General features: G+C 49.8%; 1 protein-coding gene across 2 annotated transcripts; it reads left to right on the top strand.

Moving 5' to 3' along the window:
- The first annotated feature begins 1304 nt into the window (after positions 1-1304).
- Positions 1305-20237, top strand: LOC142587696 (neprilysin-like). Of its 2 annotated transcripts, none has more exons than XM_075698877.1 (3): positions 1305-1774; positions 6373-6618; positions 17751-20237. In XM_075698877.1, the coding sequence occupies exons 1-3, from the start codon at positions 1415-1417 to the stop codon at positions 19821-19823; spliced, it is 2679 nt and encodes an 892-aa protein (XP_075554992.1). In that variant the 5' UTR covers positions 1305-1414; the 3' UTR covers positions 19824-20237. The 2 variants fall into 2 exon arrangements, with proteins under 2 accessions (XP_075554992.1, XP_075554991.1); XM_075698876.1 differs by having other exon boundaries at positions 17748-20237.
- Positions 20238-20685: the final 448 nt, after the last annotated feature.

Raw genomic sequence — 20685 nt, 5'->3', positions numbered from 1 at the left:
TCTCAAAACGCCGTCACTTTCCCGGCTGCCGTTACACTGAAAGAAAGACTGGTTGACTGTGTTCGCAGGTCTTTCCATTCGAAGCCGGCAGCAGGAGAAGTTGGAGACCTCCGTCACAAAATAGGAATACAAGGTAGCAGTTATTGTGGCAAGTCACGACTACGCGTGGCTTCGGCGAAAAAAGAAACGATTGGCGGTTATTTTGAACTCACTAAAATAAGCTAGAGCCATTTCCATCGGTGGATATTTGAGGTCCGGGATGTGCCAGCGTACATCAAGTTCTTTTTTTATTCATATTTACGCGCATTTTCATCCTCATTTGTACTAACAAAATGCCGCATGAAGTTGATGCGCGATGCTTGTATCACTGTCGTGAAGTTTCAGGTATAATGTGAGTGAAATACAATCAACCATCTTCAAGAAAAATAAGTTTACGCCTTTAATGAACACCCACTCGCATGACGTCGCCAGCAGCGGTGTTCCTGGGTATAAGGGGAACGGGGGGATGTATCCTGTATATGTCCACCTGGTGGACATGGCCATTCTTCTGCTATTGAAGTTCTGATTGGCTGCGCTGAAGTACACGTCAGAAGGAGACAGGCGACCCCAGCCAAACAGCACTTCAGCAGCAGACGATATGTACATGTCCACTAACTGGACGCTTACAGAATGACCTCCCTGGACGTATCACAGTACTATACGTCGTCACTTACACATTTCCGCAATGCTATATCTTTCTGTTGACATCAGAAGAGCCATGTTTCATTGCAGCGCCTGACCTGGGACTAACAACGCGCCACAGCGGTCGAAGCCTAAACACAGCAATAAGTGCAGTACAAGCAAGAATACAAACGACAGAGCACTGGTCTACCGCTAACTCAGTTGACGATCACCGCTTTTGACGCTTGTGTTCTTGTTTTTCGAGTCCTTCGCGCTCTTTAGATTTCTATATCTACTTGCTAGCCCATGGCTATATAGCGTGTCTATATATACATGGTAAAGGACAGAACAGAGACAGCACCCGTTCACTGGGCCAGATGTTCTACATTTGGTGACAGCGCGAAGAGATAATCTGACGACGATAGGCAACGCATGTGCACTTGTCTTATCCGGTACCCTTCCCGCCTGGCTGTCCCCAACTACTTGCGAGCGGGGAATCACGCCGCAGGCACGAACTACTACACGCCGCGGTAGCTCTGTCGTCACGACGTTTCGGTGCTCAAAGCGAACGTGATGGATTCGATCCCGGTCGCTGAGGCTGCATTCTAGTGGCGGCGAATAGCAAAAAACAAAAAAAGAAATTAATAATGATCGCGCGGACCGTATTTACGGGTGAGTGTTGAACTTGAGCGTAAAGCCTCAGAAGGTAATTTTTTATATATATCACTGGCCCTGTTCAACAGTTTAATACACTATGGACATGAAGAGCGACGAGCAAGCACCCGAAGAGCGCCCGCAAGGAAAGGAGCAGCCGACAGGGTCCCCTTCCAATGATCCCGCGGCCGCACCGACCGAGGCCGTTTCTCCGATCGCCAGCGGCTCTCCCAGCCCTGCGCCCCCGCACAAAGCCGGGCACCATTCTCGAGCGCACGGCGTGAAGTCGCCTTCCAGGAATGCCGCGGCTGCAGCGTCCGAGGCGGCTACTCCGATCGCCGGTGCCGCGGTCAGCCCTGGTCGCCAGATCCGGCGAGCTGTTGGCAAGCAGCAATCGCTGTCGCCGAAGAAACTCGGTTCTCCGGCAAGCGTCAGCTCGTCACCGGGTTCTCCCGCGCATGTAAGCCAGCAGTTCTCTGGCGTCGGCGGCCACAAGAAGTTTTTTTTTTTTTCCCAGGCGTGAATGAAGCTCGCGAATGCACGCAAAGTGCTTCGAGCGTCCAGTAGCGTGGCGATTTGACCATTTCTGGGCTTCTTTCACGCTCGAAAACACTTTTATGCAGCACGTATTGAACAGCAACACAGAGCTGTATCGGGAGTTTTCACGTCGCTCTACAATTTTCTGATTAACACTTTTCATCTAAGTATAATACTTTATCTAATTATAATATAATTTGAGTATCTCCCAGCGGCGGCGAATAACATTACCTTTGTTCTGTCCAGCTGCGTCGCATATGAATATTTTTAAACTCGCGCTAAAGTTAGCTGGGACACCCGGTACACACTTGTTTAAGCGCTCTATGTTGATGTACGTATGAAGACGGCCTAACCTTAGGTGGTATATAAACATTAGTAATTCATATACGTGAAAGCAGCGACAGAAGTGTATATATATATATATGTATATATATATATATATATATATATATATATATATATATATATATATATATATATATATATATATATATATATATATATACAGCGATGCAGGCTTTACGAGAATCACGCAGGAAGGGAAAGCTATAGGAGGGAGCCTTACGGGATCAAATTAGAGCGAGAAAGTCGGCCCAGCAACCGAAAGGCTCACCGCACGCCGCACTATGTTCCGCAAAGACTAATGGATGCGACACCATGGAGCGGCTGCCGCACTATGGTGTTCCAACGAAAGGGGCGAGTGTATGCGTTGCAATAAACGATGACAGTTGCACAAGCATATCGGGCAGAAGAATGCTCACACAACGGGTGCCGAAGCATCCTGACAAGTGAGCATCGAACAATAATTTAAAGAGATACAAAACGCTTTGCGTCCTTGCAGATTGGCAACGCAAATTCCAGAAAAGCTGTTTCTTTCGAACAGTTCCAATGACAATTTATGTTGCTTGTATTTAACTCGCATAGTTCACAATGTCGCCCGCATATGACTAGACTGTTTGAAACATTGTACGCATAATAGCGGTTTCGAGCCCTTGTTAAGTGTTACTCCGTGTGGCAGTGATGGTGGCTACTGTGTCTCCACGATCCCTCTGTTGGAAGAGGCGGAAACAGGCAAGCCTTCAAGGTTGAACAAGCAAGCAAGGGCGAAAAAAAAAGAAAAGCATATCTGTAAATCTTGAACACAAGTTGGAATTTTCTCCAAACGTAGTTTCAGTCGAGCGGCGTGTAATAAAATTCCAACAGATAACGGCGACGCGTATACTATTCTGCTTACTTTCATACTACGCAGTGCGCGACCGAATGCACGATTTATGCTTGTTCTCTCCAAAAGTCACCGAGTTTTTTTAATCTCGTGCAATTTTTACGTTGATCCTCACATCGATCGCTCACAAGCTATGAAGCAAAATGCTGGCACCAAATAATCAGTTTGAGGGACAGTGAGGTGTCTCCGAATGCACCCATGTCGCGAGCAGGAAGGCCCCGATGCATTATGGTTGCACGACACCTACGCGTACTACCTCCTGTGATTCTGGAGGATTGGACAATGGTGGGCACGGGCCCAGTGGTACACAAATGGGCAAATCAAATAGAACATACTCTTAACATTATGTACTATTTGTATAAATTCACCAGGGCGCCTTATCTATACACCTAATTAACAGCCAACATTATACGTTAAGGTTTCATGTAGAAATTTATTTAGGTATTCCGATGAGCAAGGATTTGCTCACTGGTACTGCCTTATGGGTCGGCGTACGGGGGGGCTACATAGGCTCTTTTGCTAGCATTCGCCGCAGGTATATAACCTTCGTATACACAGGGTGTCCCACATAAATTGAGCCAAGGATTTACAAATGAAAAGCGCATCGGAAGCGAATTGAACCGAAGGCGTGCTATTCGCAATAGCCTATAACAACTCATACAATTTTATCGTTTTCCCCATAACTAAATAATTAAACAAGTTTAATTACCCAACATTTTTAATCATTGGCAGAGAACCCCAAGTATGATACTCAGATTTGTAGATCACCTTCAGAAACCACCGATCGAGTTGCTTCCTTTACGATACGTCTCACGTAGTCCTTTTTTCCGGGTCGCAAGTAAAGCCCTCGAAATGTGAAGAAAGTCACGTGAAGGAGCGTTTGCGCAGTGGTATTGTGCTACACTCAAGTGTGCGTTTGGTGAACAAGGTGGACTACATCATGAATGGCGACGAGGGAACGGCAGGGCGTTAATTGTCTCATCGGCAGGGCTCGGCCAGCAGCATGCATTTTCGCCGTCATACGACAGGAGCCGACAATGTTCACCGAACGCACGCTTGAGAGCAGCACGATACCGCTGCGCAAGCGCTCCATCACGTGGCCTTTTTTCATATTTCGCGGTATTTGCAACGCAGAAAAAACGACTACGTGAGACGTTTCGTAGAGGAAACAACTAGATCTGTAGTTTCTTAAGGTGCTGTACAAATCTGCGTATCATACTTGGGTGCTCAGCCAACAAATAAATGGTTCGGTAATTAAAACTAATTAATTAGCGAGTTATGGGTAGAACAGAAACTTGTCTGAGTTACTATAGGCTATTGCGAATAGTATGCGTTCGGTTGAATTCGCCTCCGACGAACCTTTCATTTTTAATTTGTTGGCTCTAGATATGGTGGGATACCCAGTATATATAGCATGATTTTGTCTTAACTCCATCCTTCTGGCTTCAAGTAGCTCTGTGGATAATACGGAGCGTTGTGGGCTGCCTCGTCCGGCTAGCTTGACGGTGTAAGTGCGATATGGGCCTAATCCTGTGGTTGCAGTTTTGTCGGCGAGAATGGCCGTGCCATAGTCGTGAACCCGTCGTACGCATCGAACGGAGGCGAGAGTGTCCAGGATTACTTCATGCGAGACGTCGAACGATCCACGGAGGTCCAGAGCACCTGTAGAGTTCTGGTTTGCACGAAACATGGACTCTTCATGACTTCGTCCTTTAAATATAGAAGTATGTCTCGCGTACACATGTTAGTCCAGTAACCTTAGAGTGTCTGGAAGGAAGCCTTTGGATTCAAGAGATGGTTGCAGCCTTTGTCGGATGACGTTCTGCATAAATTACTAGTTCTAGTGGTTCGCGAGGCTTAGGAGTTATGTCAGCGTGTCTACATTCTCTGTGATAGCGCTCCGGATTTCCAGTGAGTGTTGTATAATTGTGTGGGTTGGTAAACCGATGTCATTTTACCCGTGGCTTTCGACCTATCATGTGGGGACGTCGAGGGCCCGGCAGCAGAAGCCCGAAATGAGTGGCCATGCAGTGCATCATGCAGAGGCAACGGCCGAGGCATTCCAGATGCAGTGATTGCAGCCCCAGCTCATCGGGGCGCTACTCTTGCATGTTCGTGTCGCTTTTGTTCGTCGTGTGCATTCATTGCAGATTGCAAAGGCATGAAGTCCTTCAATTAAGCCGATGGGCATTTTAGTGATGTAAACGTGGTTACTGACGTCAATTCGTGTTTCGACAAATATGAGAACCCGATAGAAAAGTGCACGAAAGTCGAGGCAGTCAGGACGTGCATTTGGTCGCACCAAACGTGGGCTCCTTTCTACTACCGCGATTGCAACAATTCCTTATTAAAAACGAAGTGTCGTCTTTTATCTTCTTTTTGGTTTGTTAGGATTCAATGTTTGGTATGTGCGACGACGCGACACGTTGTCACAGCCCAGTGGTTATGTCGTTGGCTTGCTGAGTTCACAGTCGTCCTTTTTTTTAAAGGCCCCGTGTCGAAGGAAAGGCGATGTCGGCGTCGGCGTACTGCGCCGACGTCCCGTGAGCAAAAATTCCCGCACATATTTAGGTATATGTACATTACACGCCTTGCTGTATGGCATTCGGTATATGCAGGTTATATTTCTACACCATTCTATCACTAACGTTGCTCATTCCTTTTCTTACATTCTTGACATTGTTATTCCTCGGAATTTCGCGAATTTCGCGAGCCCACAAACAAATGTGATGAAACAAAACGCCGAGAGTGTATGCTTTTTTACATTAACTCTTTTCATACTTAAATATTAAAATTGCGAAACAATAACAGAAACCTGAACATGATCTTTTTTTTCTGGCGCGGCTGTGCACTATATACCTCCGGAGGAGGCCAACGAAAGAGGCAGCGTTTCTACCAGAAAGCTCGCCTTCGCGCGTAGCGCTGGCCGCCATTGTTTCGCGGTAAACATTACGGTTACATAAGCTGCAGTTGCCGGGAAGCTATCGCGTTCCACTCTTGAATGCGCACCTTAGGCGTCCTCCAATTTTTAATTCCCGCTGTGACGGCCGCGTTGCGATGGAAGCGGAAGGCAAAAACAATCATGTTCCGGCCGTTAAGCATACGTTAAAGAAACCGAGGTGGTCAGAATTGATCCGGAGGCGTGGAGTGACGTGGGCGCGGAATTGAAAAAAAAAAAAAACATGACTGCACATTCTGCACACCCAGCGTCGTCCCGTGATTTCACGCACCGATTGCTTGCTGTGTATTCACACCTTTGCATAACTCTCGATGACGCATGACATCGGGGTAAATCGCAGAAGCCGAGCGCCAAGGAGGGCAAGGGACGCCGGGCTGCTACCAGCCATGGCAAGGGCGCTGCCCGCGATGGACCCGGAGAGGATCCTGCGGCAAGAGGCGTTCCATCGGTACCCTCAGGCACCAAAGGAAACACCACGGCTACAAAGGAGGCAAGTGGTGCCGGCAAAGCTGATGCGGCATCACCCACGGCGAAGAATCAGGATCCACCGCGACCAGAAGCTGCTCAAGCCGGCCCCACACCGCAGGTGACGGCACACTTAGTTTGACCTGCCGTGGTTGCTCAGTGGCTATGGTGTTAGGCTGCTGAGGTCGCGGGATCGAATCCCGACCAAGGCGGCCGCATTTCGATGGGCGCGAAATGCGGAAACACCCGCGTACTTAGATTTAGGTGCACGTTAAAGAACACCAGGTGGTCGAAATTTCCGGAGTCCTCCATTACAGCGTGCCTCATAATCAGAAAGTGGTTTTGGCACGTAAAACCCCATAATTAAATTCTTTTAGTTTGATTGATTCTCACAACATTGTGAAGCAGATGTTGAAATTTTGTGCTAACAGGGGCTAGGAGGGGGTGATGGGAGCGCTGGTGTGGAGGGCGTTAGAACGATGTGTAGAGAGTTCACGCGTGACATCACGGACGGGACCCGCCATCTCAACGTGCTAATGCCCGAACGTGGCTGCCATGATGACTTCAGTGTGCCGTCCAATCACGCGTAGATTGTTTTGCTTTTCGACGCTCATCGTTCTTCACCGGATTATCGCTGTGGGCATGTTGTCGCTCAGAGTGAGATGCGCCCGGTATGCTGCTGCCACGTTCCCTGTTTGCGCAGCTTCTCGATCTGCTAGTGCACCAAGATGGCAGCGACAATGACGTCAATGCAAAACATGCATTAGGCATGAATGCCGTGCACTCGTGAAGCTATATTCAACCCGCAGAAGGGGTCCTTGCACTGATTTACTCCGCGGACGGGCTGAGACGTGGCTCGGCGGGCCTCTTCCCGTCGGTGTTGCTCAGCCGTTCCTCGAAGCACATTTCATTCTTATTTCCCACTTTTAAATGGACACAGAGCTCACGCATGTTTTTCCTGCTTCGCTTTCTTTTAATACACGCTTACTGCTAGCCTTTACCCTTTGAGTGTCAGTGACGTGAATATACGGCACCGCGAAGAAGTCCAAAATGGTAGATGCCGTATATTTACGGCGCCGTCTGTACGTTTAAAACGCGCGCCAATTTCCTAACTTTTTTTTTTCCTGGCATGTGCTGCCACTATGTGGCAATACAGGGAATTTTTTTCTCGCGCCTCCCTCTCTCCGTTTTCGTTGCACGGTTTGTTTTAGAGCCAGTTTGCTAGGTTTGTTCGATTCAGAAACAGGTGCACGGCACCACAAACGAAAAGGTGGAGGGGGTGTCAGTTACGGTGTGCCGGGCTGCACCCACTCGCTGCAAGGTTCAAGGGTGCGCTGCACCGTGGCGGCACCTTGCCTTGCACGCCGTTCAGTCGAGCACGGGGGTGCAGGGTGCCCTGCTGCGCCTGGGCAATCGAGGGTCTAGGTGCAATGCACAGTGAATAGGTCCAGAAGGCGCAGAGAAACTTGGCTGAGTCGAATAGACCTGCTCCCGCGCGTCTACATACTACTGCTCGCGCATAAAATTCCTTAAACTTCGTAAAGTAGTGACACTTTCCTTCTCCGCCTTCACTCCTCGTCGTTTCTCCTCTCTCTCACGCTCCCTCCTCGACCATGGCGCCGCCTACACTGCTCGAGCGTAGCGACGGCGCCAACATGCGCTCCTCGCCACTCCGTAGACGCTGCTCGAGCAAAAATGGCGCTGATGCACGGCGCGAGGGCCCACGTGATGCTATTAGGCCAATAGCGACGCGGCGTCGGCCTCGGCCAGATCGCGCGAGGAGGAGGCGGCATTCTTCAAAGCGTGGCAGTACTTTACGAAGTTTAAGGGTGTTTGAATCGCACCGCTGGTACGATCTGTTGGGAACTCGGCGCTGACGCCCGTGGTTGTACCTGGGTCGCAAGCCCCAAGGGTAGCGTTGGCCTGGCGGCCTGGGGTACAACTGGAAGCATCCGAAGGTCCCGGCAAAGCATGAGTCGACTGGTAACAACAAAACAACTTGTTTATTTTAACATCGCAAAGAGTTGGCGGTCAGGTTGATCGAAGTAGAGAGACGGGAGAGCACTTTACTCAACAGAAGAAATCGGAGCCCTCCTTTTGGCGTCCGGGGGCAGCTGTTTTTATACTCTCGCAGTTGAGGGCAAGAAGGAACCCCTCAATAGACGAGCACGTGATTGTACAATGGGCTAAGGTGACGCACACTGCCGCCGGTCGGGCACAAAGACTGGAAGGAGAGGGTGACCCCTGCTGTCGCACCGCCTGGTTCGGGCACAATGACTGGAAGGAGAGGGTGACCCCTGCTGTCGCATCGCCTGGTTCGGGCACAATGGCACATACACTCACACACGCACATGAAGACACGTGGCATCGGAACATGCCTGGAAACGCCTGGAAACGCCTGGCGGGGAGCGTTGCGGCGACGCCGAACGGGCCAAAATGTCTGCCGCCCCGCCGCAGTCGCGCCGGCAAAACCGCGTGTCGCAGGCGAAACGCAACAGACCGCCCCGCCGGGGGAAGGAGATCCCGATGGACAGGGGACTGCATCCGCTGTCCGGAGGGATGTCGCTCGATGATGCTCATAACCGAAGTCGGGCGTCCCTCGACGTTTCTTGAGCGCAGCGCACAGAGAAGGCCTCGTTCTCTCGTTCAGGTTCGCACGGGACACTGCAAAGTGACTTCGGGAGAGTTCACATTTTTGTTCTCGTTCCCGGCAAGCGTTAGAACTACGCTGAAACTCAACCGCTCAGTCAGCAAGCACGGCACAACCCTCACTAAGCCCTGCCAGGCTCTTTCCCCTTTTTATACCACTGCCTAGTTCCTTACAGTAGTCTAGCATCACTCAGAACGCGTCCACAAATTGGAAAATTGCACTAGAAAGCATATCATCACTTTGAAACACTAAACAAAAGCAATATGTTAAAAAAATCCTGCCTCAGGAAGAAAAACATCAGTAACCAACAATTTTGAGGCTGATTCCTACGTTAGGGGCTTCGACTTAAGCCATCGGCGTTACCGTTGAGACTCCCCCTTTTGTAACGCACCTCAAAGGAATATTGTTGTAAAGCGAGGCTCCAGCGCAGGAGGCGGCCATTTTTGGGAGAGATGGTCTGCAGCCATTGGAGAGGGCAGTGATCCGTCTCAATGATAAACCTCGAGCCGGCTAGATAGCATGACAATTTCTGAACGGCCCACACGAGACATGCACACTCTTTCTCGGTGGCGCTATACGCCTGCTCACGACTGGTCAGCTTACGACTAGCATACAGGACGGGGTGTTCTACTTCTCCCTTTTCCCGTTGGCACAGTACAACGCCCATGCCTCGCTCACTAGCATCGCACTGAACAATGAACCCTTTTGTATAGTCTGGCGATCGTAGCACAGGCTGGTTTGTTAGGGCACTCTTTAGGGCGCTAAAAGCTCTTTCCTTTGTCTCGTCCCAGACGACTGTTTGAGGCTCTGTCTTTCTTAGAGCATCCGTCAGGGGAGCCGCGATATCAGAGTACCTAGGGATGTACCTCTGATAGTAGCCGGCGACACCCAAGAACGACCGAATATCGGTCTTGGTGCGCGGTTGCGGAAAGTCTCGCACAGCGGCCACTTTTATTTCAGAGGGGCGGCGACGACCCTGACCAATCACGTGACCGAGGTAGACAACCTCGGCCTGTGCTAACTGGCACTTAGGAGCCTTGACTGTCAAGCCCGCTTCGCGCAGGCGGGTTAGCACTGCCCGCAAGTGTGCCATATGCTCAGACCAGGATGCGGAGAATATCGCTACGTCGTCTAGATACGGTAAAGCGAATTCTTGCTGTCCCCGCAACACTTTATCCATGAGGCTTGAAAAACAGTATGGCGCGTTCTTCAAACCAAAACTCAACACTTTAGGACGGAATGTTCCCATTGGTGAAATGAACGCCGCATACCTACTAGCCTCTTCTGTAAGTGGAACCTGCCAATAACCCCTGACAAGATCTAGGGTGGAAATAAACTGAGCGCTACTAACTTTCTCAAGGCGCTCCTCGATGTTAGGGATCGGATAAATTTGATCCTTAGTGATGGAATTAAGCCTGCGGTAGTCGACGCAAGGACGAGGTTCCTTGCCCGGTACCTCAACTAAAATCAAAGGGGAGGTATAATCACTCTCACCTGCCTCAATAACACCGAGCTGTAGCATTTTCTTTACCTCAGCCTCCATAATATCGCTCTGGCGGGGTGACACCCGATACGCCTTGGATCGTACTGGCTCTGGGGAGGTAAGTTCTATATCATGAGTAAGTACAGAAGTCCTACCAGGCCTCTCAGAGAACAGACCTTGAAACTCTTGTAATAGCTGGTGTAGTTCGGTTTTCTGCTCGGGCGACAGCGGTGCTTTACTGATAAGGTCACTAATGACTTGACCGGTGTCTTCCCTGTTCGTCACTGAGCCTAGTCCCGGAAGCTCGACCGGAAGCTCTTCAGGAACGTTTACCATCATGCACACCACTGCTTCCCTTTGTCTATAAGGTTTGAGCAGATTACAGTGGTAAACTTGCTGTGCTTTCCGCTTTCCTGGCAGACTTACCACGTAGTTAACGTCCGACAGTTTCTGAACAATTCGTGCGGGGCCCTCCCACTGCACGTCTAGTTTGTTGTTTAGCGATGTGCGCAATATCATGACCTCATCGCCCACCTCAAAACGACGGGCCCTGGCGGTCCGATCATAATAAACCTTGGCCCTCTGCTGGGCCTTTGCCATTGCTTCACCTGACAACTCCTGTGCCCTTCTTAAGCGTTCGAGGAGCTTAAGCACGTATTCCGCCACGACTGGGTCGTCGCCCCTGCCTTCCCATGATTCTCGAAGCATGCGAAGCGGAGACCGAAGCGAGCGACCGTACACCAGTTCAGCTGGCGAAAACCCCGTAGCCGCATGCGGCGCGGTCCTTAAAGCAAACATCACCCCAGGCAGACACAGCTCCCAGTCAGTTCGATGTTCAAAACACAACGCTCTCAACACGCGCTTCATGACGGAGTGGAGCTTCTCAACGGAATTCGACTGTGGGTGGTACACTGAGCTGTGTAGCAGCTTTACCCCACACCTTTCGAGAAAAGTTGTCGTCAAAGCGCTAGTAAACACTGTGCCCTGATCTGATTGGATTTCCGCAGGAAAACCAACTCGCGCAAATATGGACAGTAGTGCATTAACTATCTCAACTGAGCTGAGTTCTTTAAGCGGCACTGCTTCAGGGAACTTTGTCGCTGGGCAGATCACAGTCAAAATGTGTCTGTACCCCGTGGCTGTTACCGGCAGAGGTCCCACTGTATCAATAACGAGCCGTCTAAAAGGCTCCGTAATGATAGGTACCAATTTCAACGGCGCCCTCGATTTGTCCCCTGGTTTGCCCACCCGCTGACAGGTGTCACATGACCTCACGAAGTGGTCTGCGTCCCGAAAACACCCTGGCCAATAGTACTCTTGCAAGAGACGGTCCTTAGTTTTCTTAACTCCTAGGTGTCCGGACCACGAACCCCCGTGTGACAAGCGCAACAGATCCTGACGATAGCATTGAGGCACGATCAGCTGATCGAACTCCACTCCTCGGCGGTCTAGATACTTCCGGTACAGGACTCCACCTCTTTCCACAAAACGCGCAGTTTTCCTGGCGATACCTTCTTTGACATTGCAGCGTATGTTTTCTAGGCTACAATCCTTCTTTTGCTCGGCTATCAAAGCCGACCTGCTGACTTTTAGCAACCTATCAAGTCCGTCTGACGTAGGCCCGATGAGCAAATCAGTAGATAGCTCTTCTAACTTTCCCGTGTCGGGCGTTTCCTCTCCAGTATCTGGCGCCTTTAACGTTACAGACTCAAGTTTATTCAGTTCGGGCGTGCTCTGAATATCAGCTTGCTGCGCCTCTGACCCTTTTTCGTTGTTTGATAACGTCGGCCCCGCAACTACCGCCTTTGCAGCGAGCTCCCGAACCTTCGATCTGGTTAAGGCCTGAACACTAGCTTCACCAAATAAAAGCCCCTTCTCGCGCAGGAGGTGATCGGACCTGTTTGAAAATAGGTACGGGTACTGGGGGGGTAGCATAGATGACACTGCCGCCTCCGTCTCAAGCGCTCCGAAAGGTCCTTCAATAAGCACTTTTGCTACCGGCAGACACACGCTATGAGCTTCCACGGCTTGCTTGATCCATGCGCACTCGCCCGTGAACATATGGGGTTCTACATAAGACGGGTGAACTACATCCATCGTAGCTGCGGAATGGCGAAGCATTCGGCACTCTTTCCCGTTCACGAGGAGGTCTCGCATGTAAGGCTCGAGAAGCTTCATGTTCTCGTCAGTGCTGCCTATTGAAAAAAACACAACTTTTGGTGTTGTTTCCGGACACTGCGCCGAAAAGTGACCCGGCTTCTGGCACGTATAACAAACGCGCGCTTGCCTCATCTCGAACCGCTTTCTGCGTTCGGCTTCGGCTGCCGCCGTCTCCTTAGGTTCGGTCGCACTGCTTCCACTCGCATCCGCACTACGCGTGTTCCCCTTTGCTCTCATGGGTGTGAACTTCGGCCTCTCAAACTTCGAGCCAAATTCACCCTTTTGACCGTCCTTAGCTCCGCGAGCCCGACGCGTCACAAACTCCTCGGCTAGCTCAGCGGCTTTAGCCACCGTACAAACGTCTGGCCTATCCAAGACCCAGTATCGCACGTTCTCCGGTAACCGACTATAAAACTGTTCTAGCCCGAAGCACTGCAGAACTTTATCGTGGTCACCAAACGCTTTCTCTTCTTTGAGCCACTCCTGCATGTTTGACATAAGCCTATACGCAAACTCTGTATATGACTCACTTCTGCCTTTCTCATTTTCCCGAAACTTCCGACGGAACGCCTCCGCAGACAGCCGGTACTTTTTTAGCAGACTCGATTTTACTTTGTCGAAATCCTCTGCCTCCTCTCTATCCAAGCGAGCGACTACGTCGGCCGCCTCGCCGGGTAACAAAGTGAGCAAGCGCTGTGGCCACGTTTCCCGAGAGAACCCCTGCTTCTCGCACGTTCGCTCAAAGTTAACCAGGAACAAACCAATGTCCTCTCCAAGCTTAAACGGCCGCATCAGGTCAGTCATTTTGAACAATACGCGTTCTCCTGCACCGTGTGCCTGACTTCCATTACGAGCGCGTTCCATCTCTATTTCGAGACGCTTCATTTCCAAAGCGTGTTGACGGTCACGCTCTTCTTTTTTCTCTTGTTGCTCTCGCTCTTTCTGTTCTTTACTTTCGCGCTCTTCTTTTTCTTTTTGCTCTTTAAGTTCGCGCTCCTGTCTTTTTGCAGTCTCCCTCTCTTCAATGGTCTCAAGGCATTCCGACAGCTCGTCATCCTCAGCTTCTAACTCAAGAATAGCCTTTAGCAGTTCAGGTTTTCTTAGTTTGTCTGAGACATCCAGACCCAACTCTCTTGCAAGCTCCAACAATTTCGGTTTGCGCAACGACTTCAAATCCATGGCTGCTCTGAATGCTGCTTTCTCTACTGCTTACTATTGTCTTGCCGCAAACTAACCCGGCAGCAACGACAACCACAATTACCAGCTCTGTTTCTGACACTAACAAAAGCCTGGCAAAGCTCAGAAGAAGAAAGTCCCGCACTCACCAAACCTCGCAGGCAGGAATTCCGCGCAGTCGTTCCGCTGCAGGCAACCAGTCGTCACACAGGGCTCGTTGCACTGCTCCCGGATCGTCGTTGAGCTGCTCAGCATACAGTCAACTGCATCTCTTCGCTGCTGGCCTCCGTTGTCGCGATCTCACCGCTGGCAGACAGTTGTTTGAATCGCACCGCTGGTACGATCTGTTGGGAACTCGGCGCTGACGCCCGTGGTTGTACCTGGGTCGCAAGCCCCAAGGGTAGCGTTGGCCTGGCGGCCTGGGGTACAACTGGAAGCATCCGAAGGTCCCGGCAAAGCATGAGTCGACTGGTAACAACAAAACAACTTGTTTATTTTAACATCGCAAAGAGTTGGCGGTCAGGTTGACCGAAGTAGAGAGACGGGAGAGCACTTTACTCAACAGAAGAAATCGGAGCCCTCCTTTTGGCGTCCGGGGGCAGCTGTTTTTATACTCTCGCAGTTGAGGGCAAGAAGGAACCCCTCAATAGATGAGCACGTGATTGTACAATGGGCTAAGGTGACGCACACTGCCGCCGGTCGGGCACAAAGACTGGAAGGAGAGGGTGACCCCTGCTGTCGCACCGCCTGGTTCGGGCACAATGACTGGAAGGAGAGGGTGACCCCTGCTGTCGCATCGCCTGGTTCGGGCACAATGGCACATACACTCACACACGCACATGAAGACACGTGGCATCGGAACATGCCTGGAAACGCCTGGAAACGCCTGGCGGGGAGCGTTGCGGCGACGCCGAACGGGCCAAAATGTCTGCCGCCCCGCCGCAGTCGCGCCGGCAAAACCGCGTGTCGCAGGCGAAACGCAACAAGGGGTTTTACTCGCGCGCGCGGGCGTGCGGCGGTTTGTGTTTTGTTCCGCAGGCGCTTTTGGCTTCTTGCGCTAACAAAACTGATGGCTATCTCGTTACTAATCGCTCAACGGGCGACCACCTGCTTCTCGCTCATCTAGTGCTCACAGAGGTGCGCATAGGAAGGATGCCGCCGTGGATGCGTTTCCTTTTCTTTTTCTTCGGGGGGGGGGAGGGAGACTCGCGATATCTAATTGCATCTGGTTAGCGATAAGATGAAGATTAGCGGATGTTCGTCACACGGTTTGCTTTTTTGACGGGCACACAAGCATAGTTTTCTTGAGTGCGCTCACCTACGCAGTTCGATTACGCCATATGGACGTAAATATTAGAGCTATTAGTACAGGGGCCCCAATAGTTTGGGGCCCCAAAGAGCTTTGTGGGTGTTAGCATTGGGGCATGCAGGAGTGAAGAATTTCAGAATAGGGCTTTGCGTTTGCGGATAGCGTCTTGCGCTAACAGCGCCACTACGGCGTCAAAGAAAAGCTATTAGAAATAATTAAATAAAGTATACCATTTTATGATAAAAATAGTAATTTTGATTTTCGTGTATTCGCGTTTGATTACAATTTAGAGTTTATTTAGAGGTTATTCTGTAAGCAGAAAACAATTAGTTGCCCTTATAGTTTTGAGTAACCAACTTTACGTGCCTTCACCAGTCAAGTTTAGCCGTGCTCGGCCTATGAGCCATAAAATCCACAATCAAATTCGGAATCAGCAGCGTCTAATGAATCAATCTTCAGAAAATACGCTAGACCTGAGAAAGCGACAACAGCAGTCACTTCTCCTAGCTTGCGAACTTCACGCATTACCACGAATGGAACCCAGTTTGGAGCTAGGTTAGAGCCGTCGCTTCAATGGGTGCCGCCATGTTTGTTTACGCAAATATTTTGGGGCAACTTTTGTGGCTCCTGCTAAATCAGGGAAATAGCGTGTACAACGCAAAACCCAAACGCAGTTCGCGTTTCGCGCATGCGCGGTGGCTCCGATGCTATTTCTTCGGGGCCCCAAATCGTTTGGGGCACTTATTCTAAGACTGTCTATTAGTGTAAGAACAGGAACATTTTAAACTTGCAAAATATTCGCGTGTGTACATTTTCTAAGCCTTATGTATATAACAATGCATCAAATTTTCAATTATTGTAACTTTATTTCCTTTCTGTATTGTTGTTAGTCATGAATAAACAGTAGATATATACCAACCCAAAATATTTTTTTCTCACTTTACGGTCACCCTAGAAAAATTACGGAATTCTTTTTTTTCGATATAGGTCACTCAGAAGAATAGTAATCTGCAATAAAAAAATCGATCCTGCACTGGGCGGTCTCATATGGCAAGAAAAATCGACCCTCAAAGGGTTAAACTAGTTCTGTGGTTTTATCTTGAGGCGTGATTTAACTTCAGATCTAAGGATTGAAGTTATGGCTCCATGCATAGCGGTGTGTCTCAATACGGCCGTCATTCTCTCCGTTTAATTTGAGAGTGCCTCCTAGTGCTTTTTTCCTTGGAAAAGGTTCCCTATTTTGACGAAGCTCTTGAGTACTGCTCTGACCGCGTTTTATTAAAAAAAATTAAATTATGGGGTTTTACGTGCCAAAACCACTTTCTGATTATGAGGCACGCCGTAGTGGAGGACTGCGGAAATTTCGACCACCTGAGGTTCTTTAACGTGCACCAAAATCTAAGCACACGGGTGTTTTCGCATTTCGCCCCCATCGAAATGCGGCCGCCGTGGCCGGGATTCGATCCCGCGACCTCGTGCTCAGCAGCCCAACACCATAGCCACTGAGCAACCACGGCGGCTGGTTTTATTTCGTTTCCTCATATACTTGTGTGCATGAGAAGTCTTATCGCTCACTGTCATAAGACTCATGAGGGTTCCGATCTGAACTGTCATGTCCTTGTGTCACTGCAAGGACACAGCCACACGCGTGAATAGTTAGTAAAGGCTCGAAGGTGCTAAAACCTGCTGCTTTAATAACATGTATCAGAAAACTGACACAATATCAGTATTAAAAGTGAGTTGTAAGTTTCAACGTCCCGAAACTTCACCGAAGGTTTCGTATGAGGCACGCCACACAGCAGTGGTTCCCTGTTTAATTTATACCCCTGAGAACAGAAACCACGTTTCACAAGTGTTATTATCTGTAAGGAGTAGCGCACACGAGCCGTCATATTACATGCGACTTTTTTGTTCCCGACATCGATTGTAAGCAATGTAATATATTGTTTGTGTTGGAGATACCATGAATATCACCCGCCGTGGTCGCGAAGTGACTTTGGTGTTGCGTTGTTAAGCCCGAAGTTTCGGAATCGAATCCTGGCCCCGGAGGCACCAGTTCGATGGAGGCGAAATGCAAAATCAACTGTGTACCGTGCAATTTAGTTCCCGTTAAAGGACCCCAGTTGTTCAAAATTAACCCAGCGTCTCCAATCACGATGTGCCTCATAATCGTATTGGGGGTTTTGGCACATAAAACCCCAGAAATTATTACTATTATTTTTTTAATATCATGCTTATCGCATATCATTCTCTTCTCTGTAGCACTGTTTTTTTAGCACTATTATTTTTTAATATCATGCATATCGCATATCATTCTCTTCTCTGTAGCACTGCTCGCAAGCGCCCGCCTTTGTCCTTTCTGTGTCCGTGCCTTAGCTGCTATAGCATCGCATGTGTAACAAACTAATTCAGCAGCGTGTTCCCCTGATCATCATTTCACCCCTCCTGAAACCCTTTTCCTGTCTATTACAGCAGAAGGCAGTTGCGACCTCAATCATCGGTATGTCAACAGCCATGTGGGACGGTAAACGGAACAAGATAGCAATAACCTTGGCGTGCTTCGGAACAATCCTTGTCGCTTCCTCCTTAATCATCTACGTTGTGTCTTCGAGCGGACAGAAGTCCTTGCCGCTCTGCAGTACTGAAGACTGCCGTAAGCACGCGAAGCTACTCACCGACAATATCGACTGGACGCTCGATCCTTGCGAGGATTTCTCCGCCTTCGTCTGCTCGGCGGCGCGTAATTCCTCTGGTCCGGGTAGCTCGAAAGTGGCCGTAATGAACAGCTTCGTGCAGTCATGGTACGGACAGTTTCACAGCATGCTGCGTGATGGTGCTGAGAAGATCCCTGCCGGAAAGAAAGCTTTGGCCATGTACGAGAAGTGCCTTCATTACGCGTCGGACAAGGCGCAGCCAAAACTCTTTCTCGATTTTCTAGCGAGCCAAGGGCTAAGCTGGCCCGAGCTGCCTGCACAATTGCCCTCACCGTTGAATTACATCCTGAAAGTCTCTTACAAATGGCAAGCCCCGCTCTGGATAACTGTGAATTTGTTTAAGTCAACGAATCAATCTTCTCGGGGGAGACGTGTCCTGCTGTACCCTGGTTTCCACATCCCCGACATGTGGAGCAATCACAAGAAGGCCACAAGCTCCTACGGCTACACTCACTACTGGGATCAGTACCGCAAGCGCTTATATCCGGACAGGGCGTCGAGACCTCGCCTGAACGAAAGTGCCGTTGATGAAATTATCGCCGTAGAGAAGGACGTGCTCGAAAGACTGAACGCCGTGTTCACATCGAAAGCACCTGAGCCGGCGACGTTCTCCTTCGGTAATTTAGAAGACCACGTACCCAACGTATCGAACAGCGTGTGGCGCCAAAGCTTCCAGAGTGCCCTCCTTCTGGAACCGGAACTCAGTTTAGACGATACCATCGTGGTGAGCGACGTCAACTTGCTGAAGACAATCGCCAAGCTAATCTCCACTTACGACAGAAGGCAACTGAACATGCACCTAACTTGGCTCCTTGTGCAGTACTACGCTCCCATCTCAGATTATCGCCTTTTTGTGGATTTTTACGGCAACGATACGGAGATAGCAGCAGCTTGGCTACCTATGTATTGCGCCCGCCACGTAGAAGCACCGTACCGAGTCCTCATCCTTGCCCTAAGCCTGGTCTCTCGCTTCACAGCTGCAGACAGAAAGATCATCGACGATGGCTTCCACGGCCTCGTTTCGGCGACCGTCGACAATGTCCAGAAGTCGAGCTGGATGGACCCTCCCAGTAAGGACCACATCTCGAAGAAGCTGCTCGCTGCGAAGATGGCTGTTTGGCCTCCAGACGATCTTCTCAAGGAAGGCGTGCTGGACAGCATCTACTTCGCGTTCCCGGGAAAGGACGCCTCTTTGGCCGAGTATTGGATCGACAGCAGAAGAACCATGCTCCTGATGAACACGACCGAAGGCTACGAGGAAGCGGAGAGGCTGCCCTGGAACACTCCCCTGTCCTACGCGAGCTACGACTACGCGTTGAACACCGTGAAGATTGCAATGTCTGTCATCGCAGAACCGGCGTACTACGCACACGGTAGCAAGGCTATGCTGCACGGAGGGCTGCTGTTCCTCTTGGCAACTGCGCTGGCGAGGGCCATCGACAACGAAGGCCTTCAGTGGACGTCAGTGGGGACAAAGGTCAGCAGCATCGTGACTGCATCGACGCAGCGTGAATTCAAGCAGAAAGATGCCTGCCTTTCCCATCTCGGCAAGAGCAGGCGCCCTGAAGTGCCGGCTTCCGCGATGTCCTTCGCAGCCCTCAGGCAAGCCCACATTCGTGACGGAAGCGTACCCCTCGCTCTGAACAAAAGGCTTACAGAGGACAAGGTCTTTTTTATGACGCTCTGCTATTTGACGTGCAGGAGCTCGGGAGACAGGGACCCCTTGGGCCTGGACTGCAATAAGGTGGCGCAGAATTCCGAAGCTTTTGGCAAAGCCTTTAACTGTTCAAAGGGATCGAAGATGAACCCTGATGAAAAATGTCTATTTTTTTGAAGAACAAGGCAGAATAGAGATGTAAATTCTCATGATATGCCAGGCGAGAAGAACGTATTGATTTCAAGTCAGACTGGAAGGACGCTTGTGTCGACCGTAATTAAGAAGAATGTTTCCATGATTTTCAATTTGCGTGCAGTGTACGACCTTGACCTATAATACTTAATTCGAATTACTCTATGTATGTTTATTTTCATATAATATTTGGTAGTCCTTCTGCATCATAGCAAATAACTAGGACATATATTTAACTGGCGCAGAACCCACCTACGTGTTGCTTCCTTAGTTGTCTTAGTTATTTGCGTTTTATTGGTAGTTCATTGAATACGTGCGGGTTCTGCGAGTGTGCCAAACCTGATGCAGCGTTGTTGCATGGTGGACTATTGTGTTCCGACAGAATAAAAACATCTGTAGCGCCCAAAGCAGTGATTACGGCGTCTGAATAAACGGGCGGAAGGCACTAAAGCCTACCTTGACATCGATCCCGTGGCGGGCCGGTTTGTTTTTCGAGGCTTCGAAATGGATCCGTTACGCTCCCTCCTAGTTTATTCAGTGGCATGAGCTTCGAGTAACACTCTTGTTTCTTGCGCAGCAGTCAGTTTCTTGCGCCTGAGACGACCGGGGACGAAATCCAAAATGAGTAGAAAAAAGAATATATAAAGCATAGTGGAGGACAAAACTCAGGGGTTTCATTATAGATATACCAAAGCATGAGTTTAGTTAAAATTTGAGTTAGAGAAGCATCTGGAATAATTAGAATTAATTAGGATTAACTGACTACCGCATACCAAAACACAGAATCTCAAGACTTTAGCGACCAGCCATGTAAGCACGACTTTGGCGAAACTCCTAGAAACCCGGA

Source organism: Dermacentor variabilis, chromosome 7, assembly GCF_050947875.1.
Source record: "Dermacentor variabilis isolate Ectoservices chromosome 7, ASM5094787v1, whole genome shotgun sequence".
Lineage (NCBI taxonomy): Eukaryota > Metazoa > Arthropoda > Arachnida > Ixodida > Ixodidae > Dermacentor > Dermacentor variabilis.
Note: the sequence above shows the minus strand (reverse complement) of the source record. Positions and strands in the feature narration are given on the sequence as shown.

Bases quoted from the DNA above. Each gene is read 5' to 3' on its own strand.
- LOC142587696 (XM_075698876.1), top strand. From the start codon at position 1,415: ATGGACATGAAGAGCGACGAGCAAGCACCCGAAGAGCGCCCGCAAGGA. The intron at 1,775-6,372 runs GTAAGCCAGCAG...GGTAAATCGCAG, and splicing joins CACCGGGTTCTCCCGCGCAT to AAGCCGAGCGCCAAGGAGGG. The intron at 6,619-17,747 runs GTGACGGCACAC...TGTCTATTACAG, and splicing joins AAGCCGGCCCCACACCGCAG to CAGAAGGCAGTTGCGACCTC.